The sequence below is a fragment of the Electrona antarctica genome, assembly GCF_951216825.1.
Source record: "Electrona antarctica genome assembly, chromosome: 3".
NCBI classification, from domain to species: Eukaryota; Metazoa; Chordata; class Actinopteri; order Myctophiformes; family Myctophidae; genus Electrona; species Electrona antarctica.
The window spans coordinates 44,086,086-44,103,788 of record NC_136808.1 but is presented as its reverse complement, the minus strand read 5'-3'; the positions used below and the strand labels follow the sequence as shown (position 1 = coordinate 44,103,788).

Here is a 17,703-nt window from a genome sequence, read left to right as displayed (position 1 = left end):
AACAACCATAACGACAACTAGAACTGCACTCTGTCGAGTGCCTACTTGCTTGTTGCACACTAGTAGGCCATACATGGTCTACTAGTGCGCAAGCAGAGCGTGCAAGTAGGCCTACTATAGACCGCTACAAACTTTCAAATCTCAGCCTCTCTGTGAAAGAACGTTTGCAATATTGAATTATTAGGTTTAGCTATTTGCTACGTACCTTGCTTTTGGAGGAGAAAAAGTAGTATTTTGAAGTATGGTAATGATTACTTATGCCTGTTATGGCAGTGGTGTCAGATTACATACATGTATACATAGGGGCATTACCTTTAGTCCACCCGACACTGAAACATGTCATCGTTACGTCACCATCGATAACCAATTATACCCTGGCATTGGTACATATATTCATCACGTCATATGCTCATATGTCTATATATGTGTGTATGTCTATATGTATGTATATGTAATTTCTGAGTTGATTAGTGGTATAATGTGGTTACTCGGGTGGTTTGATGCGTATGTCCCTTTTTTTAATCCACCTGACACTGAAACATATCATCATTACGTCACCATCGTAAACCAATTATACCCTGGCATTGGTACATGTCTTCATCACGTCATGGGACATCCGCGGAAAACATACCTGCACGGTCTGCTTCCGTATGTCCCGTGCCAGCATATGACGTCATATCTTTTGCTGCTAAGGGACATTGGTACATATCTTCATCACGTCATGGGACATTCGCTTCGTAGCGTGACGGAAAACATACCTGCATGGTCTGCTTCGTGCCAGCATATGACCTCATATCACATGCTTCTAAGGGACATACGCATCGTAGCACCCTACTTGCACGCTCTGCTTGCGCAAGTAATAATAGGGAATGCAAGGCTGACGTCACAGCGTCACGCCGTAATTTTGATTGTGATGGCCTACAAGCCCTACATATTAGATCTGCATCAAGGGTATAAAGTTGGTGTTTGAGTGTTTAGTGCACAGTGCTAGATTTGCTAGGGATTTATTAAGCCTACTTGAGTACTTGTTGTGTGAACAAGTAGGCTTCTCACCAAAACAAGGTCAGAATAAAGGGGATAAAATAGATAATGGATTAACGTAACGTTTCACCAGCGCATTCATCTGAGTGTGACTCTCACTCTCTCTCATGCGCGCTATATTATGGCTATCTCTCTCTCTCTCTCTCTCTCTATCTCTCTCTCTCTCTCTCTCCGATATCTCATACACGTTATACAATATACATTTGCGTTAGCGAGCTACCAAAGGTGCGAGGTTTGCAAGCCCTATTGTCCGTTTATTCCTGCACTATCTGCACCGTGCTGACTGTGATACATAGACCTACTGTACAGAGTACAGTATAGACATTGAAGTAACTCTGGGACCTAAAGTTACAAAAATACATTACATTTCAAGAAATACAAGCATTGCGACGCGGTTTGAGCTTGTTGATTTGCTATTAATTAATATATTTAATTCATGGAATTCTTTTGATTTTCGGAACATTTCAGAAAATCTTTAAATTGTAAAATTTAAATCTTAAATCTTAAATCTTTATTGTAGTTTTTTTTATATTCTTTTTTTATACCACGATTTTGCAACCCATTTTTTCACCCAGTGTCATTATCTAACCTGGGGAGGGCAGCGGGCTGACCTCATGCATGAGGAGTCCAAGCTGCTTCTTTTCACCTGACAGGGAGAGTTTCCCCGGCCGGACGTAGCACGTGGAAGGAACACGTTATTCCGACCAGTTCCTTAGGGGTGCACGGTTATGATATTATGACCAATATCCGATCTCCGATTATTTGCAGGGTCATATCTGCCGATACCGATTATGACCGATTCCGATATTATACAGAGGACCACAATGGAAACAAGCCTAGGCCCTAGGGGCTTGGCCCATGCCTGTTAATAAAGTATTAAATCAATCAATAAATAGCCCTATACTCTTTTCTAAGTGTCTGTTTTCACAACTGAATGATTAATGAATTAAATGTAGAAAAATGTAAAGAGATTTTACATCATATTTGATTTGGCTTTTGTTCTAGATTAGAGATACTAGACACTTTGGTTTTATATTGAACTCATTGATGATTTTTTTAATTTTTAATTTAAAAACATTTTTGCTGGTGCAAACCGATAAAATATTTTGAGACCGTTCCGATACCGATATGGCATTTTTCTGGACGATATGGCCTATTCCGATTATGCTACCGATTAATCGTGCATCCCTAGTTCCTTTCCCTTCCATCAGGTGCCCCAGCTGGCTACGGGGAGGTAGTTTATAGAGACCAGGATTACTCCATGTTTTTTGTGAGGGTATCTACCCTGGGAGAACATGCAAACTCCACACAGAAAGGCCCTGTCCCCAACCCCGCCTCGGGTATGGGCACTGATGATGCGGACGAGAGAACACACCCCCAGCGTCCCCTAAGCGGGAATTGAACCCAGGACCTTCTAGCTTTTTAAAGAACATTAGATTACTATGTATGGAGCCCCTAAGTTTAGTTGTGAAAATCTTGTGATTGTTTTATTTATTTTTATTTTGTATAGGAATATAATTATATAAAAAGAATGGGATAGGCCTATTTCCGTGAACCAAAAATGTGTCTCAACAAAGTGTTTGGGAAACACTTGTCTATTACAGTACTGTACAGCAACAATACCCGTAAGACTCCTGAGGGCGAGAAGCGACCTCACCCTAAAGAGAACAGACGGAATTTCAGGACATGCAAATATCTATTTATTTTGTACGTTTGGGAATACATAATATAATATTGCATGCATAACTATCGCCCCACACAGTACAATCCTCAGTGTTCATTTACAGTACAAATGGCACCAAATGTACACGTAAGGGTGTGTGTCATGACCTGCCTGGTGTTCTACAAGGGACCAACAGGCCTATCCAGTGAGCCAGTCTGACTTAGGGAGACCCCTGATGGCAGGAGTTTAACTGTGTATGATGCACAAACGTGGACAGACATGTTGGCCACTCACTGTAAGCTGACTCTGATGTATATCTGATCTCATCAGTGGTAGATCAGCTTATACATCACCCACACGCACGCACGCACGCACGCACGCACGCACGCATGCACACACACACACGCACGCACGCACGCACACACACCCTGCATGTACTAGAGATGATAAGCATCAGTCTGTTCATCTTCTCAAGTGTGCCACACTTCATTAATAAAATCAATTAGGATCACACACACACACACACACACACACACACACACACACACACACACACACACACACACACACACACACACACACACACACAGGTTCCTGGAGCATCTCTTCCTTCGGGGTGGGAGAGTACAGTATATTATGATCATGGAAGACTGAACTGAGCTTGTCATCTAACATCGTATGGATTTTCTAACAGTGGATTTCAAATATAATCAAAGATGATCAGAAAGCAATGCATTCCTGTAGACATTGCAACAGAAGGCGAGTCATACGTCATACATCGGAGCCACAACAGACCAGTTAGTGCCATGTGTAAAAGGCACATTCAAATGTGCTATTGCTATACTGATCACACTGAATGGGCAGGTAATACAGATGTAGTCGCACGTCCCATGTGTTGTGTTCTTCTGAACCCACAGCCTAGCCTACTGCTTGTGGGCATGTAGGCTACTGTACCTGTTTACAATACAATAGTCTCTCCCCAACTGATAATACTACTGCAGCAGTAGTATTATCAGTATCAGTATAGTACTGCCAGATGGTGCAATACATTATTGCTATTATACCATATGCTTACAATAGCTCATTGTTTTAGGTTTATATATTTTCACTGTCATGTTCACTTTTCCCCTCTTCTGTTGTTTTCCAGGACATTAGACTGTCATGGCCTTCATCACAGGGCATATCCACATCTTAATTTTCATTTCATTAGCCCTCATCACTAAAGGGAGCGAGAGACCTGAAAAATCCTCCTTCCTGGTGTGTGTGTGTGTGTGTGTGTGTGTGTGTGTGTGTGTGTGTGTGTGTGTGTGTGTGTGTGTGTGTGTGTGTGTGTGTGTACATGTGCGTGCATGCATGCATGCATACAGTGTTCACTTTGACTGCATATGTAGGCTATAGCCTACTTTGAATATCTTCAGTCACCACTCACTATACTTTATGTACAGTGGTAGGCCTACCACTTCCACCAAGAACTGTTTTTGATTTTTATTCATATTAAAGAGTAACATGAAAGTATATTGTTAAGTCCCATTATAGTGAAGTGCAGTGTTACCAGTGTAGGCTACTGTCGACTTTGAGTGGTCACTCAATGGGTCACTCTCCTTTTGAGCCACTAGGGGGACTCCTTGTGCATGCTTCTCCTTTCCAATTCGCCCCAAAGTCAGCTGTTTGGACTGGAGCACATTATGCAGAGCCATGTAACTCTGTTCACTTCATGATGGGGCCGGCCAGTCCCATGACGGATCTTCTGCATAGACTCCTAGGCCAGTGGTTCCCAACAGTGGGGTCCGGGGACCCCCAGGGGTCCTTGAGGAAGTTCCAGGGGGTCCCCAGCTAAATGATAGTTTGGAACCAAATGGACCCTTATGGGTCCGTAACTCAGTGTAACTCTCAGAGTTACATTGATTTTACGATATAAATTGGGGGTCCCATAGATATAAATTATATTAAATGAGGGGTCCGTAGACTAATGCATGTCAAACTGGGGGTCCCTGGCATATCTTTTCAAACGGGGGTCCACGGGCTAATTAGTGTCAATTTGGGGGTCCTAGACATGAAAAAGTTTGGGAACCACTGTCGAATATAGGCGAAGAAGACTCAGTGACAAGACCTGGACCGAAAGTTGGCAGAATGCACTGGACAGGCAACAGCCCAGCTTAAATTATCTGAAATTCCTTTATTTTTAGATTATTTTTTAGTAATAGTAGGCCTACAACATAAACATTACAGAGACTTTAGTTGTCACTGTACAATACAATAAAAAGTTGTCATGATGCACATCACATGCCTAAAATTGCTGATTGCGGCCCCCTCATTGAAAAACAATGTCAATGCCACTCTCCAGACAGTCTCCAGGGCTGCATGAACAGCGCTCGAGCGCTGCAGTTGTCTGTCTGCCCCCTCAATGTCTCCGTCTGCCCCCTCAATGTCTCAGTCTGCCCCCTCAATGTCTCAGTCTTCCCCCTCAATGTCTCAATGTCTCAGTCTGCCCCCTCAATGTCTCAGTCTGCCCCCTCAATGTCTCAATGTCTCAGTCTGCCCCCTCAATGTCTCAGTCTGCCCCCTCAATGTCTCAGTCTGCCCCCTCAATGTCTCAGTCTGCCCCCTCAATGTAGGTAGGAACGCCCTATCAACAGTCATTAAGACATACGAATCCCTTGACTCCTTCAAAACCGCTCTCAAAGGGCACCTACGGACGGCTGCAATTCGAAACTGCATGGCCCCTGTAAAATCGGAATCCCTCAAACACGGACGCAAGGACAACACAAGAGATGGTCGCGACCACACAGCCAACTCAAGGTATGGTCACTGAGCCGACTTGGGGACCCAACGCAAGGACAACACAAGAGACGGTCACGGCCACACAGCCAACTCAAGGTACGGCCACGGAGCCGACTTGGGGACCCAACACAAGGACAACACAAGAGACAGTCACGGCCACACAGCCAACTCAAGGTACGGCCACGGAGCCGACTTGGGGACCCAAAGCAGCTCCTCCAAGGAAAACAAACAAATGAACGGAGCTGAACTTGAATCCCCCCCACCGCCCACCCCTTTTTTTCCCTCACTGTATATGTTTCTTTTCCCTTTTTACCTCCTTTATGATGAATTCCTGTTCTGTCCTTTGTCTATATAGAAGTCTCTAAATGTTTTTGATGAATTGAACATTGTGGACCCTATTGGAAACAAGTGTAATGCTTAATTGGGTTGTCCACTCACAGTTAACAGCCTTTGTATTGAGTTTGTGCTTGAAATGTACTGTAATTCTGCAAACTGTTAATAATTTTTTTAATCAATCAATCAATCAATGTCTCAGTCTGCCCCCTCAATGTCTCAGTCTGCCCCGTCAATGTCTCAGTCTGCCCCCTCAATGTATCAATATCTCAGTATGCCCCCTCAATGTCTCAATGTCTCAGTCTGCCCCTCAATGTCTCAATGTCTCAGTCTGCCGCCTCAATGTAGTCTGCCACCTCAATGTCTCAATGTATCTGTCTCAATATAGCTACAATTTACAATGTCTTATAGTAATTTACTCTCATATGTGTGGTCGGTAAATCACACCACGGCGAGCTGTCCGTCGAGCAGTCCACAGATCCCGGCGAGCCGTCCCACAGATCCGGCGACATCGCGGCGGCGAGATGGTAACCCCTCTATGGGCGCGTTCGGAAATAGCGCACTGAGCGCACTGTGCAATGCAAACTAATAAGCGAGTGCGCTCCCGGTGCGCAATTCCGAACGCACCCATAGGCTCTGCCTCTGCCTCTGCACAGACCATAAGGGGGAGACAGAAGTAGAGAGTGGGTGGAGACTTCATCTTTAGAACTATCCAATCAACTACAATTAGAAATGTCAATAAACTGATGGGTTGAGACACCATTGGCGTTTGAGTTGCAAACAGAATCAGCAGGAACTTGTGGCTGTGCATAATCAGCACTCGGTAGGCAATGCCAGTCATTTGTGATCTGTGACCAAACAAACAGGCACAGGCAATCCGGAATATTTTGTATTTAGCCTATTTCATTTTTAGGTTTGTATTGTTCTTCTGAGCGTTGCGTTTAATTGCTGACTGCGGTTTGAATTTAGCAGGCTTAAGTTGTGTGCCAAAAACAACGTGAAAAGTAGTCTACTCCGTCAGAAAACATTTGTCATGGAGTGGCGTGAACACACGAGTGTCAGCTGTGTAAATGCCTTCAACGAGGCTCAGCGTTGGATGGAGGTAAGTTGATTTGATTAGGCTACTTCAAACTTAATTGACGACAATTAAGTCCTTCATTTCGTTTGTCCTGCAGGCTGCAACTTCATTCAGTTAGCCTATTTTTTTTAGACGGATGAATTTGTGATGCATGGGAGGCTGCCTGTAAACGTGCTCAATTTAGCAAGTGATAAAGCGGGCCTCTACTCAACTCCTTCTTGCCTCATCCTTTGTTGCGTTTATCTCGAGCAGCACTAAAATGCAAATGCACACTGATAAAATGTAATAAGGGTTTTCCATGCTTTCTTGCATAAAGAAGTCCTGTGTTCTCATTTGCATGTACAATATTTGACTGCTGTGCTCAACGCTTTGGTGTAGAACTCATCAAAGCCTTCTACAAAAACCTAGGTGTTTGTAAAGATGATTTTAAACTAGCAATGGTAACAACAAAGTGCCCTTCAACCCCACAAGGCCACTGGCCATGACAATATTCCCTCCACATTTCTCAGAGACTCAGCCATCTCTATAGCTCCACTCATCACCCACATAATAAACCTCTCCATCAAACAGGGACAGGTCCCCCAATATTTCAAACTGGCCAAAGTAAGTAACCCCCCTGCACAAGAGGGTGCAAATTAGACCCGCCAACTACAGCCCTATTTCTATTCTTGGCTCCATCTCGAAAGTGATGGAAAAAGTCTATGAACACTAAACGGGTTGAAAAGTATCTTGCCACAAAAAAAAATTATGTACGAATTTCAATCCGGCTTCAGAACATCCCACTCCACTGACAGTCTGACACATGCCTCCTCTATTTGAGTGACCACATCAAACACGAGGTGGATGCTGGCAAATACTGCGACATGGTCATGCTGGACCTCCAAAAGGCTTTTGACACCGTGAATCACTCCATACTGGTTAACAAGCTAAAATAAATTTCCAATAGTCAGGGGATGTGTTTGTAAAGGTGTCTACTAACATATCCCACATTGGTTTCTATTCAACCACCCTAGGGGAAGTTTTGACAGCTGCTGAAAGTTGGGGTACCTAGGCAAACCTAGCCCAAACATTTAGACTCGTGGAGGTTTTTTTCGATTCTGACGAATCTCTCAACGAGAGTCTAAAAGACTTGGTCCCCTTTAAGAGGGCTCGTGTTTACGTTTGTGCCTCAAAATCACTCTTACCTTGTACAAATGCAAAATCTAAAATATAATCTAGATTGCCCCACATGTCCGGCGGGTGTTCGGAAAACAATTACTTCCGTAGCGACCGTAGTTTTCAATAAAAAAAATATTTTAATCCACTCCGTCCATACTCCTCCATTGTAAATGCGCAACAGAACATTGGCCGCGCCCCTAGTGGCCAGGGTTCTGTTGCGCATTTACAATGGAGAGAAAACCAAGATGGCCGCCAGATTCCGAGACAGAGTATGGACCTTAGTATGGACGGAGTGGATTAAAATATTTGTATTGAAAACTACGGTCGCTACGGAAGTAATTGTTTTCCGAACACCCGCCGGACATGTGGGGCAATCTAGATTATATTTTAGATTTTGCATTTGTACAAGGTAAGAGTGATTTTGAGGCACAAACGTAAACACGAGCCCTCTTAAAGGGGACCAAGTCTTTTAGACTCTCGTTGAGAGATTCGTCAGAATCGAAAAAAACCTCTACGAGAGTCTAAATGTTTGGGCTAAGGCAAACCTATAAGGCAAAATGTTCCAAATTTCATTATGCTTTAAGTAACATGTGGCATGTCAAACTAGGGTGTTTTCATGATTCTGAATCCATTTCAAGCATTAGTTTTGCACGAAAAACACTCCTTGGGCTTAAAAAGGCCATAGCCGTCATCACAAATGTGATGAGGTCAGCACATTTGGGCAAGTGGCTATGGCCGAATTTAGCCTAAGGAGTGTTTTTCGTGCAAAACGAATGCTGGGAATGGGTTCAGAATCATGAAAACCCCCTAGTTTGGCCATAGGGATTCGCATGGATTCGCATATTTTCTTTTCCCTTTTTACCTGCTTTATTATGATTTCCTGTTTTTTGGCTATAAAGAAGTGTATATTTGTATGTCTCTAAATGTTATGATGAATTGAAAAAGGTGGACCCTCTTGTAAACAAGTCTAGTGCTTTATTGGTCATCCACTCACAGTTAACAGTTTGTTGTATTGAGTTGTGCTTGAAATGTACTGTAATTCTGCAAACTGTTAATACATACTTAGAGAGGAGAGGAGATATAGAGGTCATACAGAAGGCCTATATGTAGGCTACTGACGCACACCATTCTGATGTACTTGTGCTGTGGTGACTGACCTGCATGGTGTGCATTGTCCACAGTCCATCCATCACTGGGTGATGTGAGGGCCGCACTGGATTGGACACGTGCATGACTGCATGTATCCGGATGGCTCTGCTCGCATGCACTCAAATAACGATTGTTCCTAATATTCATGCAAAATAAGATCCTAGATCCACATCAATCAAGACAGTGGCTCTAATGTCCCATTTCCTGTATTGTTTTGATGGCACTGTACTGCACGTCTTGTTGCAAATTTTAGCTCATACTTGTTCTTTTCAGTAGGCTACGGAATATACATTGTGTGCTGTGTGGGATGTTCAGAACGTAAGTCACAATCTATGAAGCGCAACTTGTAGAATCTGGCCAGCACAGTACAGAAATGTTGACAAATAACAGTCTAAATGTGGCTATTGTTGTAGTTTGTGTACCCAAGTGAACAGTTATGACAACAGTTTGTTGGCAGCTGGCCCATGCCAGTTTCAACCCTTTGTGTATCTTTGAAATGATGGATGAAAGGATGAGTGAAGCCAGGAAAGAAAGAACTGTGTGTGAGAGAGAGACAAAGGCTCAAGGGAGAGTAGAGTAGCCCATGAACCATGGAACAGTTAATGTGGCAGCGGTGGCCGAACGGATTGCGGAGCGGTCTTGATACCGGAAGGTCGCCAGTTCGAATCAGCGGTCCGACACGTTAAAATTACCACCGCTGAAGTGCCCTTGAACAAGGCATTGAACCACTACGATGAAATGTTCTATGAGCAGGGCCTGGCTGGAAACAAGTTCTTGAGCTTAGCCCAGATACCCTGGGTAAATATAGTAATCATTTCATTTCATTTCAATAACCCATGAACCCAAATCACAATCTATGCTTGGCTATATTGCAGTGCACTGAAGGACTCCAGTCTATGAAATTCTACACTCTCTGTGCCCTATGCCAATACTAGAATAAGCTAAACCCATTGTTTTACTCTATATAATTGAACACAGTTTGCACATTTGTATCTTCCATTTTATGTTGCTTTATAATGTAGCTTACAGGTATCATACAGTAGTTTACAGGTATCGTACAATGTGTCAAAGTTAAAGCATGTGTTCACTTCCTTTTTAAGACATGGGTCTGATCAATTACAATTGTAAAAAATCTAAATATCAAATACTTGTTAAAATTAAGGCTGTGAAATGTGTTTCATTGTGTCTGATTGCAGGAGAGAAAAAAACAAACAAATTTAAATCTATCACTGAACTTTACTGTGACCTTTCATCAATTGCCAGTAGGCCTAGTTGTTTTTCATTTGAGCTACCCGTGGTCCCATACATGTGCCACAACATGTTTATTTATGCCAGTACAAGACATGCCCTTGATGGACAATAACCAATGTGGCTGTAGAGCTTTGACGTGTGTTAAACCATATGGCTGTAATCTATAGAATCGGGTTGTACCGGGGCAATTGTTTATTGAAATAGCCAATTAAAATTAGGTTTTGCAAGGGGGTTGGGGGGGGGGGGTGTGTTGTCCACATACCGTAGGGCAGGCCTTGTATTATGTGGTGTTGCATTAATGTGGACTGAATTTTCTGCATGATTCCACAGAGAACCAGCCATACCATGGCTGATGCCCAATTGTGTGGATTCCTGAGGGAATTAATTAGTGAGAAGAATCAGCCGTTGGGGCTCAGTGTTTAGGCATAGGGCTGAACAATAACCCATTTTTCTCCTGTGTTCCCATTTTATAGCCCTTTTTCATTGTCCTTGATACTATCATTCTAGTCTTTACTCTGGTACAGGTTCATTAAAGTAGAACTGTTGTGTTTATGGTCCTGTTTGTCTCCATACCTTAAGTGGTCACTATTTTCTAGTTTTACGATTTAAGTTATTGTTGTAAGATCCATTTAAACAACATGGCTGTCTGTATTGCTTACATCTGTTGAATGCACTGACTGATACATTAATGGAAATAGATTACAACTACAGTAATGGTGTTTATATTGTTTTAGGAAGTGACCAAAAAATCATTTGGCTCCAATGACTTCCGAGCTGCCCTAGAAAATGGACTCCTGCTTTGCGAGTGAGTGATGATACACAGCTCTTGCATCTACAGTACAAAACAATGACCTAATGCTACGTTCACTTCACACCAACGAAGCTAGGAAAAAAAAGCTGTTCATTCCAAGCTTCAAAACGAAAAAGCTGGTCTGCATAGAGATAACATGGGACCACGAAGCAAGAAGCTGCTTCTAGCTTCCTTGGTGTGAACGTGGCTTTACTCATGAAATTAAATTCCTGATTTGTTATATATATGTATATACATGCATACTCTCTTGTATTTGTTTTTTCCAAGTCTGATAAACCAGTTGAAACCTGGACTCATCAATAGAATCAACAGGCGCTCTACTCCCATTGCTGGACTGGTGAGTCCAACTTGGGTCTTGCATGCCTTTCTCAAAGTCTTGTACATGTGTACGGAGACAGCACCTTGTAGCAGGGAAGTCTAACACATTGTGTGGTTTCCTGTGTAAGTTGGTGAGAGACAGTGACTCGTTTTTCTAGTCGACTGATCCTGAAACAATATAATGGCATTGAGACTCAACTAGTTTGTATCCAGGGTTTGATTTGTAAAATAAAGTCTAGACTGTATGATGGAAACATTTGAAAATTGAGAGAGGCAACAGTTTGGCAACGTGAGACTATATCGTACTAGACCGGTGCCCTGCCTCTCAGGAACAATACAATTTTAAAATGCTTGTCTTACTAGGGCTGTATGATTTTGCCTAAAAATAAAATCCTGTTAAACTCTATTTTGGTAAAATAAATGCATTGCCATTTGAGGCAAACAAAAGTGAAAACCTTTACATTGTAAAGGTTTTGTAAAGTTTACAATATGTCCATTAACATTATCCAAATTCCTTTTAATTTAACACTGAGGTGCCCACAATGTTTAGGTGCCCACTCTTCCTGCACTCTTTTGCAAGGTGAAATGCCACCGACCGAAGCAGTAATCCTTTTCCACTTTGCTTCTGTCTTGTCATATGGGCCATGTGAAAATGTAGCCCCATAGAGCACCGAAGTCTGACATCAATATTGGTACTTTTTTTTTGCATTGTAATCCCCATAGGGGGATTTTAGATCGCCTCATATAAGAATGGTGTTTGAAAAATAAACATGTCATCCCAGCCGTTACACCGAAGAATCAACTGACTGAGAGAAAACACTATTGTTACTGCTACCTGACAATAACGCAGAGACAGCTTGTCTCAGCTTGTCTCAATGCTTATATGAGACTATTTTAACTTTGAGCCCATGTTCTCCATAAAGAAATTACTTCCGTGAACCAGGGGAATCGAGGGGATGAGAGAGTGACGTCAGGACTTTAGAACCAGGGGAATCGAGGGGATGAGAGAGTGACGTCAGGACTTCGGCGCTCTAAAGAAGCTCTTTGCAACTTGTGAAATCTGATGATTTTATTGTGAAGGCAAAAGTTTTAGAACGTCTGACATCCTATATATTTCCTTATGCTGAAAATTGCCGATGTACAAGCTCACATGTTGCGGAGGCGACACGTTGTGAGTTGCAGATCAGCTATTTTCAGCATGCAACACGTCATACGACGAAAAATAAGTCAGGCAGGCTTCACTTTGTTTTTAGACGAGGCGACATACACACATCGCTCCTCGATGCAAAATAAACAGTTAATGTAAGGGACAGTAGGTCGACTCGGGACACTATTGATAAGCTATGAGCTTTTTTCATTGACACGTCATGTTTAATCCAACAACAAATTTACCTCTGTGTTTGGGACATGTTGCGTGGATCATCATCAGTGCGAGTGAGCACACACAAATCATAGTTGTGAGCTGCAGCAGATTCACATTAATTTGGTGTTGGACTCGTGTTTATTATGCTTTAGCAGGACCGGGATGGACTTTTGGCCATGTGCAGTGCTTTAGTGAGCAAGATCCGTAACGTAATTACCCTAATTAAAGTGAAAGTAGTTTTTCTGATTTCATTTTCTTATCATCGTTCAAAACATATATATTTAAATTTGATTAATCGTGCAGCCCTACGTCCTACCCAGTTATGCAAACCTGTTGCCCCTCTGTGTCCCTTTTATGCCCATATATAGAGCTGGCATGCCCAAATATGAGATAGGCCAGTCTATGACATCAGTACTATGACATCATATTGATGGCAACATGGTATTCCATAGGGATTCTATAGTTTGATATTGCTGGACAGACAGAGTTCCCACTCGACGCATCACCCCCTTAGACCCATATGGAGATGCCTGATGTCATGCCCACGAACATGGTGGCATTCTTTTATTTCATCTGAATTCTATAGTAGGCATATTGTTAAACTGTAGATCACCGCCTATGTGCGTTTGGGTTTGGCCACGTGGAACAGTATTAAAACCTGATGTGGCTTCTACGTGGTTTTGCAAGGTTGGTTGCGCAAATCAGAAATGTGCATTACAAACTGGATGGTGGGGAAAGGGAAACTCATCTTAATTCTCTAAGTTTATGCCTTCCTTGTTTTCCCTTGCCTTTTCTTATTCTTTCAATGGTCACATCTCCTGAACTTGTTTTACTTTACCTGTTCTAACCCTCAGGATAACGTGAGTGTGTTTCTAAAGGCCTGTGAAAAGCTAGGACTGAATGAATCGCAGCTGTTTCATCCAGGAGACCTTCAGGACCTGTCCACTCGTGTAACACTCAGGTATAACTGGACACAGTACACTATACAGTAGGTGTCTGAAGATGTTTTTACTTCTAATCTATAATAAGAGGTCAATGAATTAATTATATTATTTTGAATATTGAAAATAAACATTTGAATTTGAAGATTGAGGTTTGTATCTGTCCCCTGAGTTCTCACATGGACATGGGCCTGGCAAGCTACAGTACATTCAAATTACGCCGATCCCTTGCTGTCCGGCACAGATGACTCCAACTCTCTTGAACCGATGCACTGACTGCACTCGGGAATCATGCAACATCATTTTAATTGATCCAAAATTATGTAGGTCAGGTGAAAATTGATTTGGTAATATTGACAGCCCAATTGTGTGTATTTAGGCACATCTATGCGCATATGAGACAACTCGGTGAGTGTTAATTGCCAAGGAATACAATAACTCGATGTCACTACGTGTGTAGCTCAGTTAACGCTCAGTTGACCGTTGAATCCAATTCACGTAGATTTACGTGAAAGGCGGGTTATCTATCTATCTTTTGATCGAGTCGAGATGCTACTCACATTAGCATTGGGTTGCTAGCTGGTGTTTCTTTAATCTCCAATTCCTTGTCCCAGATCACATTTCTGGTCAAAACAAGGTTTATTCCATGGCCCATAGCTGACGCTGTGATAGCCCTTTCTCTGCTATCATCGGCAGACCAGTAGTGATGTGCGACAACACACACAAACTTATGTCATCATAACATCCGGTCCTTCAAAATAAGGTTTGAACGGGGGAAAATCTTTGCAATACGAGGTGAATTCATTGATTAATGCTGGCGGGGAATGTATTAACTCTACAGTAAGTGCCTAGACATCTAGAAAGATGGAGGGGGAAACGAGGCACTTTACTCCCAGCAAACTTCCCTGTTCTACTGCATAACCCGTGTTCCCCGCTATTTAATCCAATATTCTACGCTGCTGAGATAGTTTTATTAGTATTTGCAGCTTTCAACCACGAAAATCCGGTCCAATGGTTTGTTGGACCATGACAATGCGAAACGAACTCAGCCTGCACAGCATGTTGTAGTCTAAACAAACGGCCCTTTCACATGCATTGGGCTCAATTTCCCAGAAGCCCTAGCAGCCCAGAGGATGACTTGATTTCCGGTTTCGTCATAACGCGACGGCCTCGTCACCAGGTCCGGGACAAATCCGCCGTTTCTTTTTCATTATTTTAAAACGACGAATTAAACGCATTAAACAAATGGCGGGTTTAGCGTATTACGCATGGTGGAACCCTGGATTAAACAATTAGCCGCCGTCAAAGTGTTAAGTCATTCAAATCTTAAAGGGGCACTTCACCCCTTTTGCAACCAGATCTTATTTTAATTATGTTTGGGAGACAAACACTTTCCTGGGGTTTTTATTTGGGTAATATGTGTTTTTAGATATTTTAGTATTTCAAAGTGTCCATGGACTCCATGATGTCATCCAGACAGAACGAAAATACATCGCTTGGATGCACCTGGGACGTATCCTCAGTGATGTATCCCAAAGTCATCAGGGTTTCGGGTCTCGCGAACATCATACCCCTCACTCGGGTGACCCAGCCGGGGTGATCAAGTCCTGTCTTGCGTCCCAGTAGCTACCCTCGATCAGACACACTAGGGAAAGACCAGGGCCACACAATCTGTTGGATCCACTCTGGAATTACTCTGCTGGGACTGGGAGGTACAATTCTGGCATGTGGAGGGATTATACTCTGTGGGTTGACTCCTGTCCGGGCCCCTCCTACGTCTCACCAGGTCCACTCCTTCTCTCACCAGGAGTACAGCAGGACCTGTGCATTGCACCAGACACTTCATTCAGGAGTGGTGGTTTTCTTGAGCCGCAATGGTTCTGCAGGCTCCACCTGGGCAACGGTGGTACTGCAGGATCCGCTTGCGGCTCGAATGGCCCTCCTAAAGGCCTCATCGAAGGTTTTTGGGCTTCCTACTCACGCAGGATGCAGGCTGGGGCGCCAACCCATACTGCTCCCGGGGTGCCGTCTACATTCCGGCTGTCACCCGTCTCTGTTGTCACATAGTCTATTCCTATGAGTCAATGTAGTGGACACCATGAACATGAGCCTGGCATGGCCAGAATAATATCACTGCATAGATATTTGTCTGGAATCTGTGTGGAACCTGCATTTCCAAGGGGTGAATTTAAAAAAAAGATCCTCTGGTGATGAACCCGTTTGCATTCTCGGTCCTGATTGGTCCCTCACTAGTTGGGAGGGAGTGAAATCCAATCACAATTGATTGGTGCCAGACCAAATCTACAGAAGGTATTTTATTTTTTTGTTTATATATTTGCAATGGCAGATTCGTCTGGTTTTCCATGCTAGAGCTGTTCAGGCAATATTTTGACCTGCAGTCTGCAAGCATTTAGCGTTGGTGGAAGGCATATCCCACCATCATAAATTAACATTCTCTTGGTAGAGGGTATCGATCTCCTCCTCCGTCTTTTTCTTTAATCTTTATCTCTTTTTGCTGTTGTGTATATTTACATAATGTACTCGTTATATTTTGTTGTTGCAGTTATTATTGTTATTATCCTCCTTTCATGTGAGGAGACAGAGTATGCAGTGCACAAAGACGTGACAGAGAAAGAGGACAATTTGTTGTATTTGTATTTATGCTGGGGGGGGGGGGGGTGTGGGGAAGCGAAATGTTTTGTTCTTTAAAATGTTAAAAAAAAAAAAGAAATTAACATTCTACAATAGAGTGGAATTAATAGTAACGAGTAACTACTGTGAAAATGGTCTATGGGTGTGGTCACCATTTTCACTAAAAGGAGTGTCATTTCTGTGGTAATTTAATTCAATCTTTCATTTTTTAGATGCGAAGAAAGCAGTAGAAGACTCAAAAATGTAAGTAATGACTCTTATTTGTGCTTACACATTTACACACGTATTGTTTTAATGCTTAACTTCAGAATTTAAGCATCAGTTTGTCCTTGAATTGAGGTTAGGAAAATGAGATGTCAATACAATTTGTACTGGCAGATTCATATGAGTTGATTGAAGTGCATCCTTGCTGTTTGTGAACTAGAAGTGGACTTACCCTCGTGCTTCCCTAATAATTTTGATGATGCAATTAGAAGTATCCTAAACCACAATCACTGAACAAATAAATGAGGAATTAACGCACTCCTGCTACTTTAATATTTATAATAATTAATGTATATATTTATCTGGTTTAACAGACTTTTTTTAATAGAATTTGTTTATCTAAAAGAATAGTCTTGACATGAGATCATGACATTAGATATGAGATTTTAATAACAGACTTGTGTGAACATTTTGTATTTATGTTTTGTCAGGTGAAACTTGACTAATGACAGCTCATGAAATGTAAGCGACATAGTCATCAATGGAGCGAGCTAGTCATCAATGGTCCCACCCCATGCCGCATAAGCCAATGGGAGTCTGACACCATACTCTGAACCGCCGCCTAACGGGAGTCTGATCCATACTCTGAAACGCCGCCAGACAATCGTGTAGTTGCGACTAGCGACCTAGTCATGATTGCCTGCCTCCTAAGCCATGACACAGGCACCGCGGAAGGGCTGCTTTCACCCAACACCCATATGCGCACACACCATGTAATTTTATGGCACACACTGCAGTGGAGCACGGCTAATGTTGCGAGTAGAGATGTCCCAATACTGTCTCGGTATTCGGTATCGGCCCATATTTGTCATATCGGTATTGGCGAATATGCCAGTCTAGCCACCGATCCGACACGGGTAAGGGGTTGACACTATGGCAGGAAAATAAAATGTTGGGGCA

At 42.7% G+C, this 17,703-nt stretch overlaps 1 protein-coding gene across 3 annotated transcripts in view; it reads left to right on the top strand.

Moving 5' to 3' along the window:
* The first annotated feature begins 6,559 nt into the window (after nt 1–6,559).
* Nucleotides 6,560–17,703, top strand: part of LOC306920839 (LIM domain only protein 7-like) — a 31,657-nt gene continuing 20,513 nt past the window's right edge. For all 3 annotated transcript variants that reach the window (XM_079497768.1, XM_079497769.1, XM_079497767.1), the window contains exons 1-5: nt 6,560–6,920; nt 11,189–11,259; nt 11,533–11,602; nt 13,801–13,907; nt 16,752–16,782. In XM_079497768.1, coding sequence (XP_079353894.1) covers nt 6,852–6,920; nt 11,189–11,259; nt 11,533–11,602; nt 13,801–13,907; nt 16,752–16,782 — 348 coding nt within the window. In that variant the 5' untranslated portion in view covers nt 6,560–6,851. The remainder of the gene's footprint in view (nt 6,921–11,188; nt 11,260–11,532; nt 11,603–13,800; nt 13,908–16,751; nt 16,783–17,703) is intronic.